General features: G+C 33.2%; 4 protein-coding genes across 6 annotated transcripts; 3 read left to right on the top strand and 1 right to left on the bottom strand.

Moving 5' to 3' along the window:
* The first annotated feature begins 1,646 nt into the window (after nucleotides 1-1,646).
* LOC139993938 (EKC/KEOPS complex subunit TPRKB) lies at nucleotides 1,647-3,799 on the top strand. Its single transcript, XM_072016134.1, has one exon. The coding sequence runs from the start codon at nucleotides 2,348-2,350 to the stop codon at nucleotides 2,888-2,890; it is 543 nt and encodes a 180-aa protein (XP_071872235.1). The 5' UTR covers nucleotides 1,647-2,347; the 3' UTR covers nucleotides 2,891-3,799.
* Nucleotides 3,232-14,974, bottom strand: Npl4 (nuclear protein localization 4). Its single transcript, XM_072016109.1, has 13 exons — nucleotides 14,936-14,974; nucleotides 14,628-14,731; nucleotides 13,863-13,943; nucleotides 13,586-13,790; nucleotides 13,372-13,510; nucleotides 13,163-13,300; nucleotides 12,802-13,105; nucleotides 12,580-12,717; nucleotides 12,349-12,496; nucleotides 12,052-12,212; nucleotides 4,023-4,174; nucleotides 3,810-3,948; nucleotides 3,232-3,729 (listed from the first exon to the last, which is right to left on the bottom strand). The coding sequence occupies exons 2-13, from the start codon at nucleotides 14,646-14,648 to the stop codon at nucleotides 3,412-3,414; spliced, it is 1,944 nt and encodes a 647-aa protein (XP_071872210.1). The 5' UTR covers nucleotides 14,649-14,731; nucleotides 14,936-14,974; the 3' UTR covers nucleotides 3,232-3,411.
* LOC139993929 (uncharacterized) lies at nucleotides 5,131-11,865 on the top strand. Of its 3 annotated transcripts, none has more exons than XM_072016110.1 (4): nucleotides 5,131-5,600; nucleotides 7,332-7,649; nucleotides 7,940-8,089; nucleotides 8,234-11,865. In XM_072016110.1, the coding sequence occupies exons 2-4, from the start codon at nucleotides 7,332-7,334 to the stop codon at nucleotides 9,563-9,565; spliced, it is 1,800 nt and encodes a 599-aa protein (XP_071872211.1). In that variant the 5' UTR covers nucleotides 5,131-5,600; the 3' UTR covers nucleotides 9,566-11,865. The 3 variants fall into 3 exon arrangements, with proteins under 3 accessions (XP_071872211.1, XP_071872212.1, XP_071872214.1); XM_072016111.1 differs by lacking the exon at nucleotides 5,131-5,600 and adding an exon at nucleotides 7,037-7,061; XM_072016113.1 differs by lacking the exon at nucleotides 5,131-5,600 and adding an exon at nucleotides 7,203-7,225.
* Nucleotides 14,975-16,591: 1,617 nt separating the features above from the next.
* LOC139993927 (pre-mRNA-splicing factor CWC22 homolog) lies at nucleotides 16,592-19,196 on the top strand. The gene has a single exon (XM_072016108.1). The coding sequence runs from the start codon at nucleotides 16,773-16,775 to the stop codon at nucleotides 18,987-18,989; it is 2,217 nt and encodes a 738-aa protein (XP_071872209.1). The 5' UTR covers nucleotides 16,592-16,772; the 3' UTR covers nucleotides 18,990-19,196.
* The last annotated feature ends 527 nt before the right edge of the window (nucleotides 19,197-19,723 follow it).

The following is a 19,723-nucleotide window of genomic DNA, read 5'->3' as shown; positions in this document are numbered from 1 at the left end:
GATATAATATATGATATTAAAATAATTACTCTTCATAAAATATTTTCGTCATCGTTACAATGAGAATATGTGACAAATTGAATTTATTTTTTAGTAATAGTGAAACTATTAAAAGTAAATTGGAATTCTATAGATTCTATAAATAACGAATAAGAGAAATTTATTTATCTAAGAACACATGTATGCAATGTATAGGATCAAATATATTATACACTAAAACTATTTTACGCTTCAAATAATACGCATTAAATATTGTACAAAAATTATTTTGCAGCTTACTTTATTAAACAGACGACACAATAAATAGGATGAAATATAATAAAAATGGCTTTACTTAATAAACTGTAGTACTGTAGTTGTTGAGTGTTTGGTTGGAAATGATCCCAAATAGTATCTTCGGGGTGTGGCTAGCTACAAAGAAAACAGCTACATCTATATGTTGAAAATGATATAATCGATAAGATTACACGTGAAATTCCTGAAACGCAAGTGTATTGTACGTAATATGGATTAATTCCAATTGGATTAATAGAAAGGTAAATAGTGTACAAAAATTTCTCTTGTATAAAAGAAGAAGGAAGTTTACTTCTTGATCGTTTTATAGTATTAGAAAGGATATTTATAACGAAATATTTTAGATCTTTCTATATGCGCGCATATATATTATTTAAATACATTTAATAAAATATAATAAGTGATGTCACTTCTTAATAATTTCATTCTACATATAGAGCATATAAACCGACATATAATAAAAAAAAAATGTTACGCTTTCTCGAAATATTCACGATTGATATCTATACCGCGAAATGCTCTATTCTTATCACAACATTTCTCATGATTAGGATTTTTCTGACAAAGTTCGCAACCACAGATTGGTTCCCGTGATCGTTGTGGGCGGTGGTTTGGCGGGCAAGGTGGTGGCTTTGGTTTATCATCGCAACAACATGGTCTACAGGGATCCTATAGATAATATTTTTCTTATGAATATTTCTATATTTGTATTTAAAAAACTGGCGCAATAATAATTAAATGAAAATTAAAATATGATTTAAAAAGTACGAAAGAAAGAAAGAAAAAGAGGAGCGGTACTAAAGAAAAAATGATTCATTTTATGGGAAATACATTTGATCATGTAAAAATAATAAATATTAATAAACTCCCCCTTTCTCATTTTTAAATTATTAAACATATATGTAATATATGTTTACATTATCTTTATCTATCTATCTATCTATATAATTATATATATATAACTTAAATATTCAGAGTGAAATTGACTTGTAAAAATACCTGCATTTTAATATAACAAGAAGATTTATCATCCGGGCAAATATCACTGGGACGATGAAACGGCGATTTTTTTGAAATCGAGGGATCTACACCATCTTTTATATCTTCGTCTGATAATTTCACTCCCTTACTGAATTCTTCGTCCGGCTTTTTCTTTTTCTTTTTCGGAGGACATGCTGATTTAAATTCAGTGGAAGTCCAAAATACTCCACTATTTACTAACCAAATAATAAATTATATATTAAATGATAAATTATCTACGAGACATTTAAAAGAAATTTGATATTATCATTATAGGACTACAAAATATTTACCAGAGTCACAAAATTTATTCCATACACTTTTACAGGGTTCTTCATTGGTCATAACTTACTAGAATTTTGAAATCTTTTAAAATATGTTGTATTAATAGTTTCTACAACACAAAGAAAATTTTGTGGTTAAGTTTAGCGATTCATTCTTAAATAGGAATAATCAAAATTAAGAATAACTTCATAATCGATACGGCTATGTGTATGATATATTCGATCTTCAATCGTTTTGTTTTCAATCACAGATAAGTGAACCTTTCTCTGTGCTTATATATATTTTAGAAAAAAATGTTACGTAGTATTTATTTCAATAATTGAACCTCATTAATATATAAATCTTACAGATGTAATTTTTTCTTAGATGTATGCAATTTTTTATACATAGTTAGCCTAATAATAAGTGGTTTAAATTTTAAATTAAGAGTAGGAAGAAATTATTTACTAATTTGTCGCCCCCTAGTGGTATAAAAGGAAGATCCACTTTGTTGACAGTATATAGTATGAGAATAACCAAACTTTTATTTAAAGTTATTTATGTAAAGTACAAAAATTATTAAATTGTGTTCTATTTATATGGTTGTATATCTAATTATAAATTTAAATTAAGAAGAAATTATTTCGACGAGTTTTTATTCAGGGCATATGATATGTATCAAGAAGATATGTATCACATTTTGCAAAAGTAATATTAGAGAGGAAATATTAATATTTGATTTATTATTGAATATTGAACACTGACAAAGATGGACGATTATACAATATCATTAGATCCTGAAACAGAAATGGTCTGCACATTATATTTATTTAAGGATGTACAAAATTCTAATGAACTACATAAAAAGGTTATGGACAATAAACTTTCTTGCTGTATTATAAAAGCGGCGCTTATAGTGGATCCTTTGCAAGTAATAGTAGCTGCTAATAAAGCTGCAATTAGTGCAAAAATGACTCAGCTAACTACTAAAACTTTATATACCGAGGTATTGTTTAATTTATCAATATCAAAAAACATATCACGTTCATTAGCAGAATTTGGTGTCAGTGATAATGACAAAAATATACTAATAGCGATAATACACAAAGAATGTGATGGATATTCAATGTCAGAAATACTAATGAACAGTATAAAAGGAGAAAGGGTATTGATTTCTAATTTGCCTCAATTTACAGATTTTGATTTAGTAAAAAAAACATATAGAATTGATGAGAATGAATTGAATATTTCTACTTTAACTAATTCTGTTATTTCTAGAATTAGTTGTAAAGATTTTATATTATTGAAATAAAAAGATCTTGGCAGAATTTTTTTCTAGATAAACATTATTTGATATCTAAAATTTTTGCATACTTATGTAACAATGTTTCATAAACAAGAAAAAATTAAATATATTGTAATTTATTCATTGTAATCAATATTCCTGTTTTATTCTCCATATTTATTTTTATAAACCTCGCAGCAACTTAATATGATAATTGTGAATTTTCTGTAAATGTTTAATGTAGATTTTCAAATTCTTAGTATATAAATATAACATAGAAAAAAAATAGTTATTACATTTTGCGATTTGTACATTACTCCTGGTAATACGCTTATTCAAGGGTTACTACAAAAAGGAAAGCTGTAAAGTAGATTTTGGTGAAAGATATTTTTTCCTCTTTTTATTCACTCATAAATAAAGCCAGGTATGCGCTGAAAACAATTTTTATATCTGCAAGAACACAGTATCTGTCAAAACCTGCGGGAGTAAATTTGCAATTTAAGGACAACACCCTTAATTGCATACAAAAGCAATATAATGACAGTTTGTTACGTATTTCTTGGCAAACCACACATTTCACACATTGCAAAATCTGCTGCATTGAGAAATGTGCAATGTGAACAAGTCCAAAGTCCTTGATCAGGCGGTGAATTTACAATTGAGTCTGTACCAACTGCTATTCCACTTGCCTCTGCAAGCGCAGAAGCTGAAATCCTTGAGCTATTATCAAACATTGGTTGAGATGTAGATGCTGTAGTTTCAGATATGAGTTGCTCTACTGTTGCCCACTGCTCCGAACGTGACCACTCTATAGCTTTTTCTCTATCTTTTGTACGAATTGCTTCTAATAATGGCATCATATGGTCCTAAAACAACAAATAAGCATATTTTACAACAATGAAATAAAACTAAAGTAGACAAGTATTTAATAGAAAACACATTGTACCTTCATTGGAAACATATCCATTGTTGCAATAAAAATTAATAAGTGAAAATCTGAAACTGCTTCTAGAAATTGTTCTTTACTAAATTGCTGCATGTAAGAACTAAGTGAGCTAAATTCTTGAATTTGTCCATCGATGAGTCTAAAATCACATAAAATTGACATTAAAACTATTTTAAAAAACTATAATCTGTTCTATGTACTTTTCTTACATACCTATTTTCAATAAGAAATGGTGTGATATTATTGCTAACATAAAAAGTAAACTGTGGATTAAGTGGCGTGGATGCAGGTATATCTACCAATAAATATTCTACTGGCAAAGGTCTTGCTAGCCTTGACACTTCATTTCCATAAGAATCTTTTTCCTGGAGACCAAACAAAACAAAATATTAAAATACAAAAAGACGAATATTTTATTGTGAAATTTCAATTTTATTACATTTTCCAGAATTATCCTATATTCATATTGTTTCGTTGATATTTGTTATTAGAAATCGCAAATATGCAATGAAAATTGAGATAAATTGTATTGAAAACATTTTGAAAAGACATTCTGTAATAAGTGTGTCAACACGTCCCTATACACAGGCAGGTCTGGCAACTTCTGTGGCAGAGATAATGTCATAAGGTGGGCTTTACAAATTTGCCGCTAGACATAGAGCGCTGCGATCTACAGGTTAGAGAAAACAATATATGTATAATTATACAATACATCATAGCCGTTTCCCACACAGTATAAGAAATGTAGACCACGCATGCTTTAGAAAAATTGTGATAACAAATATTTGTTTCTAACAGATAGGAAAGGAAAGGGAGATCTCGTTATTTGTCTCTATCTATTTTTCAACGTATTTTTTCAACATGGTATTTGCAGTCTACACTTTTTATATCTATATATACCATGTACATGCGACCATGTCCGCAACTTATACAACATACAGCGATTGAAGCGCCTTACTGTTTAGCAAACAAATTGAGATCTTTTGTCCTTCGCTTAAGAGTCTTATTCTCATCACAGGAGTTGCCAAACCTCTATACGACCGTGAGGTCGAGTAACATCTAGAGAATTTGATTGGTTGAATTGAAGCAGATATAACTAGATTTTACAAGAAGGATCATGAAGGCAAGTCCATAATACTCGTAATGGTTGGTCGAATGCGTGCGCAATGGTAGAAGCCGCAGACGACAGACCGGCACCGTTTGCCACGAGTCGAACCCGAAAGTGTATAAGAAAGAGGAAAGAGGAAGAGAGAAGGAGGAAGGTTTAGGATCGACGAGAGGGGGTAAGATACGGGACGAGGAGAGGAGAGAGCAACAGCGTAAGCGACTAGCGCGCGCTGTGGTGTGTGTCGGTCGGTCGGTCGGTCGTCGCCGCCATGCTAGTGGTTAGTTTAGTGAACCAAACATCATGATGTGGCAAAACGTTCGCACGAGCTAAGACTGAAGTAACGCCGCGTTACCGGCGCGCCGTCGTTATGTTATCCATAATAACTCACGACGTTCGATAAGCGTAAAACACGTAACGTGAAAAAGTACAAAAAAAAAATATAGCTTTGGTAAAAAGCTCTCGACGACGGCAACTGCGGCGACGAAAAACGTCGAAGTGCTCGCGATTCCTGCGTGCGGAACCGCACAATACTACGTCAATCCCGATGTAAATTAAAGTCCTAAATCGTATATTCGAACAAACGTTACGGAATAATCATCGTCACGGTATTACGATAGGAGTGACGAGTGCCAACGATCAGCCTCCATCGCGCGGCAAGGAGACGATCACGAATCGTATACACGGTACGGAACATTTACGCTTCTACAATCCAAGGAAAGAAAGAACAAGCAAGAAGCAAAAGAGAAAGAATGAAAAGCAGAGTATGTATGTGTAGTATGATGCGTGCGTGTGCGCGCGCTTGAATGCGTGATAAGGAGAAGGCATATGCTTTCTGTGTAAGTGTGTATTGTGTGTAGACGTGTTCTCTGTGACGCGCGCGCGCGCGCGCGTGTTGTATGCCATTGTGAGCACGAGAAAAGAGACGAGTGTGCATGCATATGTATGTGAATAAGATAGAAAGAGACAGTGTGAAAGAAGTGTGTAGAGGACTGACAAACGAGAGCGAGAACGAGAGGTAGAGAAAGAAGAAGCAAGCGTGTACGTATAAACATCGAGATGATACGACCGAGAGAACAAACTTAAGTAGAATATTCCCGCGGAATTTGCCTAACACGTAGTAGTCCGCGTTCGAGTCATTTTTAACTTAAACCGTGGACTTGTCACAAGTGGTGACAGCCGTAATATCGCGGAAAGTACTCGGCGATAAGCTGCAAGAATCCATATATCTTACGGCCGAAGGTTTTATCGGTTACAGCTATTGGTGTTTGAAATATGCTTTGCCAGAGCTAAGAAATGTGACCATTCTATATACGTCTACCTCTGTTAGCTACCTTTCTCCTTAATACGCTTTCCCCGTTAACGAATGGTAAATCCCAAAACTTCGACTGTTCGACCCCCTTACGTTTTGGCGGGATTTTCCACGCATGCGCGTTCTCCCATGAAATGTCATTTTTTACGCATCAGTAGTATCAGCCAAATTGTTGCATAATAATTTTGCTGTTGTAGTCGATGTGTCAGATAAGAGGCTAACCTTCTGAGGACGAGTTCGTGCTTAAAGACAATACGATGAAATAACACGATTGAACCTAATGTGGCGTGTTACGAAACAGTTTTACAGCGTACAAACGAAAAAAAAAAAAAAAAAACAAAAAAAGGAAAATAGTAGAAAGAGAGGAATCAAGTAAAAGAATTACGGTTCTAATGTGTATATTGTACCAAGGAATTTGGTCTTTCTTTTGTTCCTTTGTTTTGTATTTGGTTGAGAAGAAAAAAATCAAAACGATATGTTTTTATCGTACATACATACGTTTGATCAAAGAAAAGATATTCCCAAGTTCATTCACAAAATAAATTGTATCGCATTGAACGATTCTAAAACCTTGTATAGAATATATCACAAACAAGAATACATATATATGTACCAATAACGAAATAAATATGTATAAAATATTTGATATTGTTTGAATAGTAAAATACGTAGTATGCTTCAACGGTCAACAATTTTCTTAGATAAATTTAAAGACACATTTTATAAAAACTGCGAATTATATCACGTAAGACAAAGGAGAGAGTGGAACATAGAGAAAAAGACGAAAAGAAAACAACATGAGTTCAAATGCTGAACCGTGTGTTATTAGAAATAGGTATATCAAGCTCGACCTTTATATTATTTTCCTAAATAGTACGACGCATACATATGACGAAACGAACATTTCTTATATGTACACTTTCTTCTAACTCAATCTTTCATAAATTATCTGTGTCCCTTTTCGTGTAATTCTGTATAAGACTAAAATGATTTAACCAGGTAAAATGATGGTACAAGTAGTTTTTGAATATTTCGAATAACGTAAAGGTCTACGATTACAAAATATGAAAGAATAATAAATGAATAATATTTTATCATTTTCCAGATGCTGGATCCAAGCGTTCTAACGGATTTAGAGGAACTGACGCTTTGCAGTTATTGCAAGCAGAAGTATAACGACGCGGAACAATGTCCGAAATATCTTAGTTGCAAGCATTACTTTTGCTTGCGTTGCATAGAGAACAATTTATTAAAGGGACGTGAGTTGTTTTGTGCGCATTGCTGGAAGAGGACGGACCTGGGTGATCAAGGACCGGACGCTCTACCGACGCACTCTTCTCTCCTTGCTCTAACGAATAATTTGTCTCACTTAAAAATCACCACGAACAACACATCTGGAAAGACAAATGATAAGGAAAGAAAGGTACTTTTTCTTAACGATTTTGGGTTTGTCAGCTGGTTATTTGCATTGTCAGATCATACGTAAATGGTAAAAGAAAGCATGCAGCTCTGAAGCCATATCAACATAGGTTCTAATAGTAATAGGATTATGTTATAAGGCCTGCAATAGTTTCCGTTTAAAATATAACATATAATTTTAATACTTAAAATTCTTTTTGGAATAGAAAATGGTTATTGGTTTACCATATGAGAATATAATATATAATGTAAAAAAGTCATATGAAATGTATGATTATTATAACATTGTTACAGAGTGAGAATTGTCACACGCATGGAATGCCTTTGGCATTGTGGTGTGCGACATGTTGCACGGCACTTTGCAGAGCATGTGCCACTCCGCAAGAACACCCAGGTCACCAGATTAAATCGCAAACTGATGCCAAAGAACAACTCATATCCGACGTAAGTTTTAGAATGAATTTTATTTGCTGGTACATTTATTGTCGGCATGTATATATACGCAGTTTTGCGTGTATCAAAGAGATATCGATAGCCGGTACGTGATGTTCGAATTAGAGGAAGAATGCATGTGGACGTGTTTTCTAGGTTCAATTGGAATTAGTTGCTATGGGAAAGTTATCGACCGAGATTCAAAGACTGGCTATGCAACAACGAGAATTCTTAATAAAGGTGTTAGAAGCTTGTGTAACGTTAAAAACGCATGTTGAGACCGATCTTCAGAATGGCTGGAGTCATTTTCCTGAGATAACGGACGCGCGGGAAACGCTTGGGAAAGCGAAAGCTAGTCTTCAGATGATCGACAGTCCTAGCGATGTATACAATTTGCATTCACAACTCATACTCGAGAAACAAAGATTGCAATCAAAGTACCAAGAAATGATGTTGCAGTGCCAACTCGACGATTTGATTGGTAACTCGGGAGTGGTATTTGATTTTGCGTTATTAAAACAAGCGTTGGCTGGAATTCACACGGGAGAATCGATCGTTTCTCAAGGAACTAGTAATGGCGGTAGATTACCAAATCATTTGGCGGCTTCACAAAATCCGATACTGTTCCTCGCAAATTATTGCATGTCGCAGCTATATTCGAGACATGTAGTTAGTAAGCAACACATGCAAAACGGTTCTATAGAGTATCATTCAAACATGATGCAACCGCAACCAGCACCACCGGGCTCCGTTCATGTACACCAAGGTCCACCGCCGCCGGCAACCCCGCAGCAACTTCTCATTCCACCTGGTTCGCCGTCCGTTAAACCCGTTCCGCCCGCACCTCCAAATGCGATGTTACATCCACAGCAACAATCGACATTTATACCGGAAGGAGTCGGTACTGGTGGCGGAAGTTTGGTAACCGTCCACTCATCCTCTCAACCGCCGTCCAGCGGAATAGCAGCATCCCTTCGAGGACCTTCGAACCCTTATCCTCTGTATTATTTCAACATCGAAGTGAATGGATCTCCGCATGGCCGTATCGTGATAGAAGTGAGGCCGGATGCAGCTCCAAAAATGGCCAAAAATTTTAGTGTTCTGGCGACCGGTGAAGTCGGAGTCGGTTATAAGGGTTGCACGATCTTTCAGTGCTGGGAAGGCGAATCCGTGATTACTGGTGATTTTGAATTAAACAATGGTCGCGGAGGAAGGAGCATATTCGAGGATGGTTACTTTATGCCGGACGACACGAAATTCCCTGCAGTGAGAGGAGCAGTGGGAATGCGGCGAACGCAAAAGCGACATGATAACCTTGGTATGGTCGGTTCACAGTTTCGTATAATACTACAAGAGATGCGCGGATTCACAGGAATCTTTGGCCACGTCGTCGAAGGACTAGAATTAGTCGAGAAGATATCTACGTTTGGTGATCAAACGGGCAAGCCTACGAAGAATATTCTAATTACGAAATGCGGTAAATTGTAACGACAACATTATTGCGGTTAGTATACACCGAAGGGTAATCAAGTTCTACCCGTATACTTTACATTATCCCGTTCTAGATAACTGAAGAAAAAAAAAAAAGGAAGAAGTTTTACGAGTTCGCGACGGTATCTCTGACGCGTTCGATATAGGGAATGGGGTGTTTAATTAAACAAACAAAACAAAACAAAAAAAAAAAAAAAAATCACGTATATATAATATCCAACGATAAATGATATTACATGTTGAGAGACACCGTCGCGACCATATATGTAGCTCCATGAATCGCGATGCTCCATATGAGTCACACAATTTAATTAACTATTAACAATAGAATTCTAAAGATATTGAATCTATTTTTAAACGTGGACGCATAAGAGAAGAAAGAAGAAATAAAGATCCATATTTTGCTATTGATTGGGAATCGATATGATTCTGTATCTACAATAACGACGATGATCGATAATACGTACCTCAAGATCGATCGTGATATCGATACGACTTCTAGCTGTACGACATTTGTTTTAGAAGAAGTTCGACGTTTATTTTGGCTATTGGCATATTGCTATGTATAGTTGATATAGAGGGTATCGTACGGGATTTAATAAGTGCCGTGGTTAACGGTGTCGCCCTGTGGGCGTTGCTAATGTTTTAGATCATAGGTAGTAAAAACAAAAAGAAGAAAAAAAAAAAATATCGTGTAGATGAGGAATATTTACGGAAAACGGGGCAAACTTGTATGTGTATACACATATGTTCATATATTTGTAAGAAAAAAAAAACAAGCAAACAAACAAGCAAGAAAAGAACAAACAAACGTACAGGCGGGAACTCTCTTTTTTTGTTTTATAATCGAAATACGTGACTTCGTAAAAAGTCAAATGGTCGTAATTTCATACACGCAGGTCGTTTAGAACATTGACGATTAGAACGATACGTCGGTGCGTCAAAGGGCCAATTTTATTTCGTCCGGTTAACGATCACGTATCGTTCCGTTTCTTTTTTCAGAGGAGAGAAAAAGGAGCTGAAAGGGAACAAGTAATTGCGCGATGAAACGAGTCGAGGAAAATTGCGGTTCCTATCGGACGACTCAAGGATATACTACTCCCTTTTTGCTCTTTGCTGTGGTCTAGTTGACCGTCGTAAATTAACTGTATTTAAGATTAGATCTCAAGATGAAAATGTATGCAAGGCCTAACTACTACTATGTAGATTGTAAGCCTCGTCGTCTGATCAGAAAAATACGAACGAAATGAGCGAATATATATTATAAACGAATCATTCCTCGATGCTGTATATCGAAGTACTACGATAATGTAATGCGTTATACTACTCGTCTGAATCCTCGTAAAAGAATCCCATCGTTATGTATCATATTACCATGTACCCGTGTGCGAAGAAACGCGTTGTAAAAGAGTGTTCTGTAAATCGGCGCGTAGAAACAAGAAGCGCACTCACGTATTGTAGGAAATTGCACGCCCTCGACGTCGCGGATGCCTTTTTCGAAGAAAGCCTCATTCGATGTTGAACTTGAAAGTTTTAACACTTGTTAATTAGCTAACTCATCGCGTTTTGCAATGAAGAAAGAAAAGAAAGGGGGGACTCGTTGCATCGCGATGAATGTAAGAATCGCCGTTAGAATTAAATATCACTGCGTAAATAACGTACGACGATCGAAGGGTGGTCGAGCTCGAGTGAATTTCTCTCGTTTCGGTCGTTGTAAGGAAGAAAAAAAAAAAAAACCCCCCCCGGGAAACTCAGTCGACACTTTTGAATCTAGATGCGTATAAATTCATGCGTTTACCGAAGCGAGTGAAGCTAGAAGCCCACCTGTATACACAAAATATCCACGCGCGCGCGTATATATATATAAATATATATATACTACATATATTTTTATGAACGTGATGAGGTAACAACGCATAGCTTGTAATATCGATTCTAACAACCGACGATTTACCTTGCCCCTCGCGTTCGAATTAAACGGTTGAGCGGCTATAATTTTTCGATAAGTTTTTCCCCTCGTTTTTTCTTTCCATCTATTATTTTTTTTTTTTCTCTTTCTCTCTCCCGTGTCCTTTTCTTTTTCTATTCCTCACTCACCCCTTTTTAAGTTAAGGCGTAATCATCTTACATACGAAAATTGAGGTCATTTTGTTTACAGCCTACGGAAGCGCATATCCGTAGTGCACTTGCTTAAACAGTTCTGTTATTTCATTATACATGTACGAAATGAAGTTCGTTGCCCAATTTAAATGTACTTTTAATCAATCAATTTTGAGTTATAAACTGTTTCTCTTTCATTTGTGTATACTTTATGCATACCTTTACCTTCCTTAATACTATTAGCATGTAAGATATAATTCAGCAGTGTCATATTTTCATCACAATATGCAAATTCATAATCAATTTTATAGCTACATTGCCATCTTGATTTCAAGCAGAGGGAATTAATTAAATGTATTTGAATAAAAAGTGGATGTACTCACCTTGTAGAAGACATCTGGGACATACTGTTTATCTGTTGATTCAATTACATAGCCCAATTCTGGAGCATCTTTCGTAGGAACCAAGCAGCTATCTCGAACCAATGCCATGCATTGATTGGACACTTGATAACCTTCCATATGAATTTGATTTTTCTCATCACCTATAATCAATATGTAATATTTAATAACTCAGGTTTCTTGTGTATATATATATTTTTTTCTTTTGTGTATATATATATACATATATATACATCAAAACAAAGCAGTTTGATTAACAATATGGTGCAAGTGACTTACCAGTAACACAAACAGTAACAAATTTTGAACCAAAATAATTATTAGGAGAAAAACGACAAGGATTTGGATATTTGTTTTGAAAATACCCAGCCATAATACATTCTTGAGCAGATAAAAAGTGACTTTCTATATTTCGAACGTGTTTTACCTGGATAAATTAAACTAATGCTATTAATTAAGGACTTTAGTTTACGAGAAAGAAAAATACAAGTTAGTCGCAGATAAATTTACCGTTCCTTTCTTGATATCGTCAACTATAAGGTCTGTAAAAATCCATCCAACTCTTTTCAAATTAAGTAAATGAGCCAATTCATCCACTATCACTTCTTTTTCATCCGGTAAAAGTCGTATAGAATTTTTTGTACTTTCCTAAAATAATTATGGTTACATTGTAGATTACAAGAATGCTTGTAGATATGATAGTTTTAATATTATTTATTTCTATTAAAGTACCTGTGGTGGTTCGTAAATAGCCGCGACAACAGCTCTAATGCCTAATGGTACATCTGTATGTATTTCGTATCTTCCGTATAAAATTCCAATGCGTTGATGACCGGTGCTGCGCCAATAATTGAGGAAGCGTTCAACTAAGCTTGGATTTTCAAACATAACGTTGTCCACGTGACGATAAGTTTGTCGATTCAGGGTAATAGAGCTTGGTTGGCATTTGCTACATATACCTCGTGGCCAAGGAGGATGATCTTTACAACCAGTTTTTATACGGCAGTTTATGTCTTCTAATTGTATAAACTTCCCCCTATAAAATATTTAAAGGTTGTATATGGAATATCACATAACATAGAGCTGGACATACCTATCAACACCAGCAGTGAGTTTCCTGAGATACGAATGAAAAGACAAATGTTTTATATTTTGTTCCTTAAGATAAGCTTCGTCAAAAGGTTCTAAAGGAGTACAATGAACACAACATCCATTTGCACCATGTCTACATCTATTAAACGAATTACAACATATTTAATATAATTCTATATACAAAATTTATTTATACTTATATTCACTTACAGTTTTTCATCACGTTTTCTTTGTATTTTACCATCAAGTTTCCATAATTGTTCATCAACTTCTTCCATTGCATTTGATATAGATCGAGAAGCGTTGATAGTATGGTTGCTAGTCTCTGTTTCATCCATTGGTTTTGTTTCTAATATAGAATAAGGTTAATGTAACATTAAGTTCAAGTAATAAGAAAAATTAAATAAAGCAATATAATTAAAACCTTGAGAAATATCAATGTTGGCAGTACTAGTTGAGGGAGTACTCCACAACTGTGTACTACTCTGAGGAGCCAGATATAACATATCTCCATGAGAAAGATGTGCTCCTGAAATTGTTTTGTTATGAGAAACTGGAAGTTCATTTTTATGATTTCGTTCCTTGTAGAGTCCAAATCCAAAAGTATTCAAATCAAAGGTTTTAGAAACCTACAATTTTGAAAAATGAATTAATGTTTAGATGATTATACACTGTTGTTCCATGATATTAAAAGGACAAACCTTATCATACAATTGAGAAATTGTATCAGACAGATTTACATCTATACGCTTTGTTCCTTCTGAACATTGCACACGTAAGGTCTGTAAACAAATAAATATCTATAATCAAAGATTCATATATATTTATATATTCATTTTACAAATTTCAATATTACATTTACATTTCAATTTAAGTTCATTATAGTACATTTCAAACATTAAAGGATGGTTGTGTGTCAATAACTCCATAAAAGTATTAACATTTCTTGCAATAATATTTATTTGTTAAGTAGAAATTAACTTATATAAACATTTTATTTGCAACAAAAAATACATGTATAATAATATCAGATAAATAAATATAAAAAAAACATTATTTGGTGTAAGAAATATTGTATGGGCATAATATTTTAATATATATTTGCAACTTATTTATAAATATAGAAACTTATATAAAAAACTAAATATTCAGTTATGAAAAACAAATATTAGAGCAATATTTATTAAAAAGGTATTTATTAAATTAAATTTTCAATACAGTATATTTTTTAGTGTATCATCATTGTAAATTTTTAAAAACCATAAAAGGAAAACAAAGGAACAAGATTAAGGAATAAGATATCTGGGAACTTTTAGTAAGTTACACGTTACTACATGAATTGTAAAATTTTCGAAATTTCTGAAACGAATGACCTATTTTTTTAATAAAACATTGTTCTGTTTCAATCAAGTGGTCTATACGGATTAATTGGTTGAGGTTAATCATTTAACAGTAGGGTAACTTACAATTTGCCTAGACTTTGACATTTCGCCGGTCTCAATGAAGCATCAGCTGTTCAATCCGTGTTTAACTTGCTCGCTCGTAACGTAACACAGTATTGCTAAAATCCCTAGTAAGTGAAAGAAAATTGTTGAGTCAACATCTAGTATCCTAACCTCTTTGCATGATTTTGCAAATATCAATAAAATATTGCAAGATATGGTGTTTTTCCATCACTTTTGTTATCGTGTCGGTTGTTCCCCTCTTTAAAATTCCTTTACACACATGATGTGTAAAATTTACGATTTAACGTCAACGAAAGATATTTGCTCACCAGTAAAATTTCAGTAGAATTTCAGCAATCGCACACTATTCTTCTAACGTTAGCAAGCGATAGATTTACAAACACGGAACTTCGAATACAGATTAGGTAAGTTTCTGTCTAAAAAAATAATGTTATTACACGCTTTTCGATGTTGTATGTATGTACCCTATTTTCCCCACACGAACGAACACGAGAGCAATGTCAGTTATTAACTTCTTAATCCGTACAAAGATAAATTTGGCAGCCAGATGTTGCAATCTTATTTTATTTTTCTTGTTTATTTTCTCTTCCTTTTTCTGTGGTTGTGACTTTATAATGCGAAAAAAAACGGAACGCGTCTCCTGTGTTTTTTGAGTCACCCCGTATTTGCTGAGTAATGTCTTCCCTGATATTCGAAACTGTTTCGTGTTATAGTATTGGCTCTCTTGCATTTATTTTCCCAACACTTTCACTTACGCGGATTTATTTTGAATGTCAAAAAACAGCACGCGACATAAGTGACATTGTGAAATAATACGATGTATATCCTTACTATTTCATTTTAAATGGTTGAATTATAAAGATGGGAATCATAGAACAGCGACACAGGTTGTTGAACCGATCGTAAATTGGTATCCGGTCATGGCCACGGTGGCGGTGGTTGCCAATTACCAGGTGATCGTCTTCGATTATAAATAAAATAAACATTACTGTTTTATCTTTGATTTAATTTTTTAACGATTATTACAAAGATGTACGATGAAAAGGGACAACTAATTCGTTAATCGTTGGGTTATGAGATAGAAAATAGAAGAATAGTATGGTTATCAAACTAAGATCAGTAACTTATTTGACTGATAAGATTATTATGTATTTAAATCTTCAGGTTAATTTTTAACTATGAAAGATTAAAAAGTAGTGGGTTAATGTTTAAATTAAATTTTCTTGAAAAAATATACATGTATGTATATTATAGAAAAAAATACCAAGTGTTGTATTTTGTACAGGAATTTATATAAATCTTGCGCACCATGAAATGAATAATATCCATATATCAATTGTCATTTTCATTCACATGTTTTTATTTTTTTTTTTTTTTGTAAATTAAAACAGCATGTATTATATATTCCAATAAAAACAAAATTTCATTCTTAAAAATAATGTGCATATTTTATTCCAAACTAATAAATATTAATATATTGTATGTAATCGAATATTTTGGTCTAGGTTATATTACCTAAATGTTAGGTTATAGCACGGTTGTACTGCACGGTCATACAGGTTTCGAAACTCCAATAGAGGGGATAAGGCTCTTAGGCGACCAAAAAATGTTTCTCAAGTAAGGCGCTTCAATCGATTCGTTGGACTTCGTCATGCAGCGCGCCCTGTACTTTTAATTTGCAACACGACCGTGTCTGTAATTGAACTTTATTCTATTACATAAATTTACATTTATTTAAATAACATTCTTCTGTACTACATGAAATACTGTATGTTAAAGAAATTGAAGAAGGTTATGGAAAGTAATTTAGCTTCTATTCTTTATCTTCAATGGTAAGGATAGTAAAGGTGGCGTTAGATGCAAAAGTTTAACAGTCGGTCTCAGCGCTATGCTCTCAATGGACAGCGGCCGATTTGTAAAGTATCCGATATTAGGAGTCTTATCCCCACTACGGGAGTTTCCAACTTGTGTTTACGATCGTCCAACGTGGACAGTTTCGTCCAGTTTCGTTTATGTTTTGGATATGATATATCTATGATTGTCTAGAATTGTTTACGTGTTAATGTTCATTAGTATTTGATACATATGGTGGATCATATAATATCAAATAAACAATTGTAACTTGAACAGAATTATAATTTGAAAATGAAGAGATCACACTCAAAGACAAAAGAGACGAGGGAAGATTATAGACATTCGAGAGATTCCGATCGAAACCGAGATCGAGATAGAACTCGTGAGCGTAACCGTGATCGTGATCAGGAACGTGATCGAGATCATTATTATTATGACAATAGGAATAATAGAAAGAATGTTACTCATAAGAGAAATCGTGATTTCGAAGAAACCAATAGAGAAGAACGGTCATACGAACGACACAAATTAAGGAAAGTAAAAGATCATCGGGAGGTAAAGGAAAATAAAAAGAAGCCAGAAAGAAATAAAATTATAGATAAAGAAATGGAAAAAGAAGAAACAAATGCTTCGAATGAAGCAAGACAAAATCGAACAGTTGATCTTTTAACATCAAGAACAGGTGGTGCTTATATACCACCTGCAAAGTTACGAATAATGCAAGCTGAGATTACTGATAAATCAGGAGCTGCATATCAACGCATTGCATGGGAAGCCCTAAAAAAATCTATACATGGTTATATTAATAAAGTTAACGTCAGTAACATTGGACTTATAACTCGAGAACTTTTAAAAGAAAATATTGTTAGAGGTAGAGGTTTGCTTGCTAGATCTATTATACAAGCTCAAGCAGCATCACCAACCTTTACATCTGTTTATGCAGCCCTCACTGCAATTATTAATTCTAAGTTTCCAAATATAGGAGAATTAATATTAAAACGTTTAGTAATACAGTTTAAACGTGGTTTCAGAAGGAATGACAAACCTCTGTGTATATCTTCCGGAACATTTATAGCACATTTGGTAAATCAAAGAGTAGCACATGAGATTGTGGCTTTAGAAATTTTGACTTTATTAGTGGAAACACCAACAGATGACTCGGTAGAAGTAGCAATAGCATTTTTAAAAGAATGTGGCATGAAATTAACAGAAGTTTCTAGGAAGGGTATTGAAGCTATATTCGAAATGCTAAGAAATATATTACATGAAGGACAATTAGATAAACGAGTTCAATATATGATTGAAGTTATATTTCAAGTTAGAAAAGATGGATTCAAGGATCATGAAGCAGTTCCAGAAGAACTTGATCTCGTAGAAGAAGAGAATCAATTTACTCATTTAATAACATTAGATGAAGCAACAGATTCTCAAGATATATTAAATGTATTTAAGTTTGATGCAGAATATATTAATAATGAAGATAAATATAAAGAATTAAGTAAAGAAATATTAAATTCAGATGTCAGTGGTTCAGAAAGTGAAGAAGAAGATGACGAAGAAGAAAGTTCTGATGAAGATAGTACTGCTGTGGCAGAAGGAAAAGAAGACATAATAGTAGATAATACAGAGACAAATCTAACTGCACTCAGAAGAACAATATATTTAACAATACATTCATCGCTTGATTTTGAAGAGTGTGCACACAAATTAATGAAAATGCAACTAAAACCTGGTCAAGAAACTGAACTCTGTCATATGTTCTTAGATTGCTGTGCAGAAATGAGAACGTATGAAAAATTCTTTGGATTGTTGGCTGGACGGTTTTGTGCCATTAATAAGATGTATGTCACACCATTTGAGCAAATTTTTCAAGATTCATATCATACAATACACCGTCTAGATACAAATAAATTACGTAATGTATCAAAGTTTTTTGCTCATTTGCTATTTACTGATTCTATATCGTGGGAAGTATTATCCTGTATAAAATTAACTGAAGAGGATACAACAAGTTCCAATAGGATATTTATAAAAATTTTGTTTCAAGAACTTTCTGAATACATGGGACTATCTAAACTTAATCAACGTGTGAAAGATGTTACGTTAAAACATGCATTCGAAGGGTTGTTTCCCAGAGATGACCCTAAAAACACACGTTTTGCAATCAATTTCTTTACATCCATTGGTTTGGGTGGTCTCACAGACGATTTAAGGGAACATTTAAAATCTCATCCAAAACCTGTCATAATTCCAGTATTAGAACAAAAGAGTGAGAGTGCTTCTGATTCTTCTGCGGATTCTTCTCTTTCTAGTTCAAGCGAATCATCGTCATCTTCAAGCTCTTCATCTAGTTCAAGTTCTGATGATTCTGATGTATCTTCGGACGAAGATGTGAAAAAAGGAAAGAAAAAATTGAAAAAAGAACAAAGAAAGAAACAAATGACAAAAGAAAATAAAAAGAAACATAAGAAAAAAGAGAAAGCTAAGAAAATGAAAAAGGTCAAATGATATTTGTACATAAAAAATTAAGTGATAAATCTCTTATAGCCTCAATGTACATTTTTGGATTTGTTTCTAACTTTACAAATATAATTATGATTAGATTGCGGATAGCTCTTACAATCTAATTAATATGATAGTAGAGCCTCATTATTATATATGTACATATGTTGTCATAATATTTTTTAATCTGAATAAATATATTTTTACCAGTAATTTTATATGTATTTAATCTAGTATTTGGATATACAGTTACATTCATTATGTCAATGTTTATGACATTATAAACATCTTTTTTTTATTACAATTTTATTTATTGTACATCTATCAAATCTTCTTATAACAATAAAGAATGTATGATATAAAAGATAAAGGTAAATGGAAAATTTATTTATATATATAAGAAAATAATTTTTATTTTGTATAAAGTTTTCTAAATGATTTTAAGAAAATTTAAAATCATATAAAATCTAACTTATAAAATTTTTACGGCTCTATTTCAAAATAACCAGTTAATTGTAAAATTTGTTATAAACAGATTCTAAGAAATTATTTTCTGTAACTATATTTCGTTTCTTAAAATAATACAATTTTGTTCCAAGAACCGCTTTTGCACATTAGCTAGAGGGGTAATAATATTTATACAAAATTTTCTTCTGTTTCATTCGTACAGATTTACTTAAAAAATATTGCCTATAATACAAATTTATGTTATTTATTATGAATATTAAATTTTCTTATTT

Source organism: Bombus fervidus, chromosome 14 (assembly GCF_041682495.2).
Source record: "Bombus fervidus isolate BK054 chromosome 14, iyBomFerv1, whole genome shotgun sequence".
In the NCBI taxonomy this organism is placed as follows: Eukaryota; Metazoa; Arthropoda; class Insecta; order Hymenoptera; family Apidae; genus Bombus; species Bombus fervidus.
The sequence above is the reverse complement of the archived record's forward strand: the minus strand, read 5'-3'. Positions and strand labels throughout refer to the sequence as shown.

Coding starts and splice junctions, on each gene's coding strand:
- Npl4 (XM_072016109.1), bottom strand. CDS start 14,648: ATGTCAAAGTCTAGGCAAATT. Junction 12,497..12,579: donor ACGATATCAAGAAAGGAACG/GTAAATTTATCT, acceptor TAATTTATCCAG/GTAAAACACGTTCGAAATAT. Junction 4,175..12,051: donor TCCCAGATGTCTTCTACAAG/GTGAGTACATCC, acceptor TTTGGTCTCCAG/GAAAAAGATTCTTATGGAAA.
- LOC139993927 (XM_072016108.1), top strand. CDS start 16,773: ATGAAGAGATCACACTCAAAGACAAAAGAGACGAGGGAAGATTATAGA.
- LOC139993938 (XM_072016134.1), top strand. CDS start 2,348: ATGGACGATTATACAATATCATTAGATCCTGAAACAGAAATGGTCTGC.
- LOC139993929 (XM_072016110.1), top strand. CDS start 7,332: ATGCTGGATCCAAGCGTTCTAACGGATTTAGAGGAACTGACGCTTTGC. Junction 7,650..7,939: donor CAAATGATAAGGAAAGAAAG/GTACTTTTTCTT, acceptor ACATTGTTACAG/AGTGAGAATTGTCACACGCA. Junction 8,090..8,233: donor AAGAACAACTCATATCCGAC/GTAAGTTTTAGA, acceptor CGTGTTTTCTAG/GTTCAATTGGAATTAGTTGC.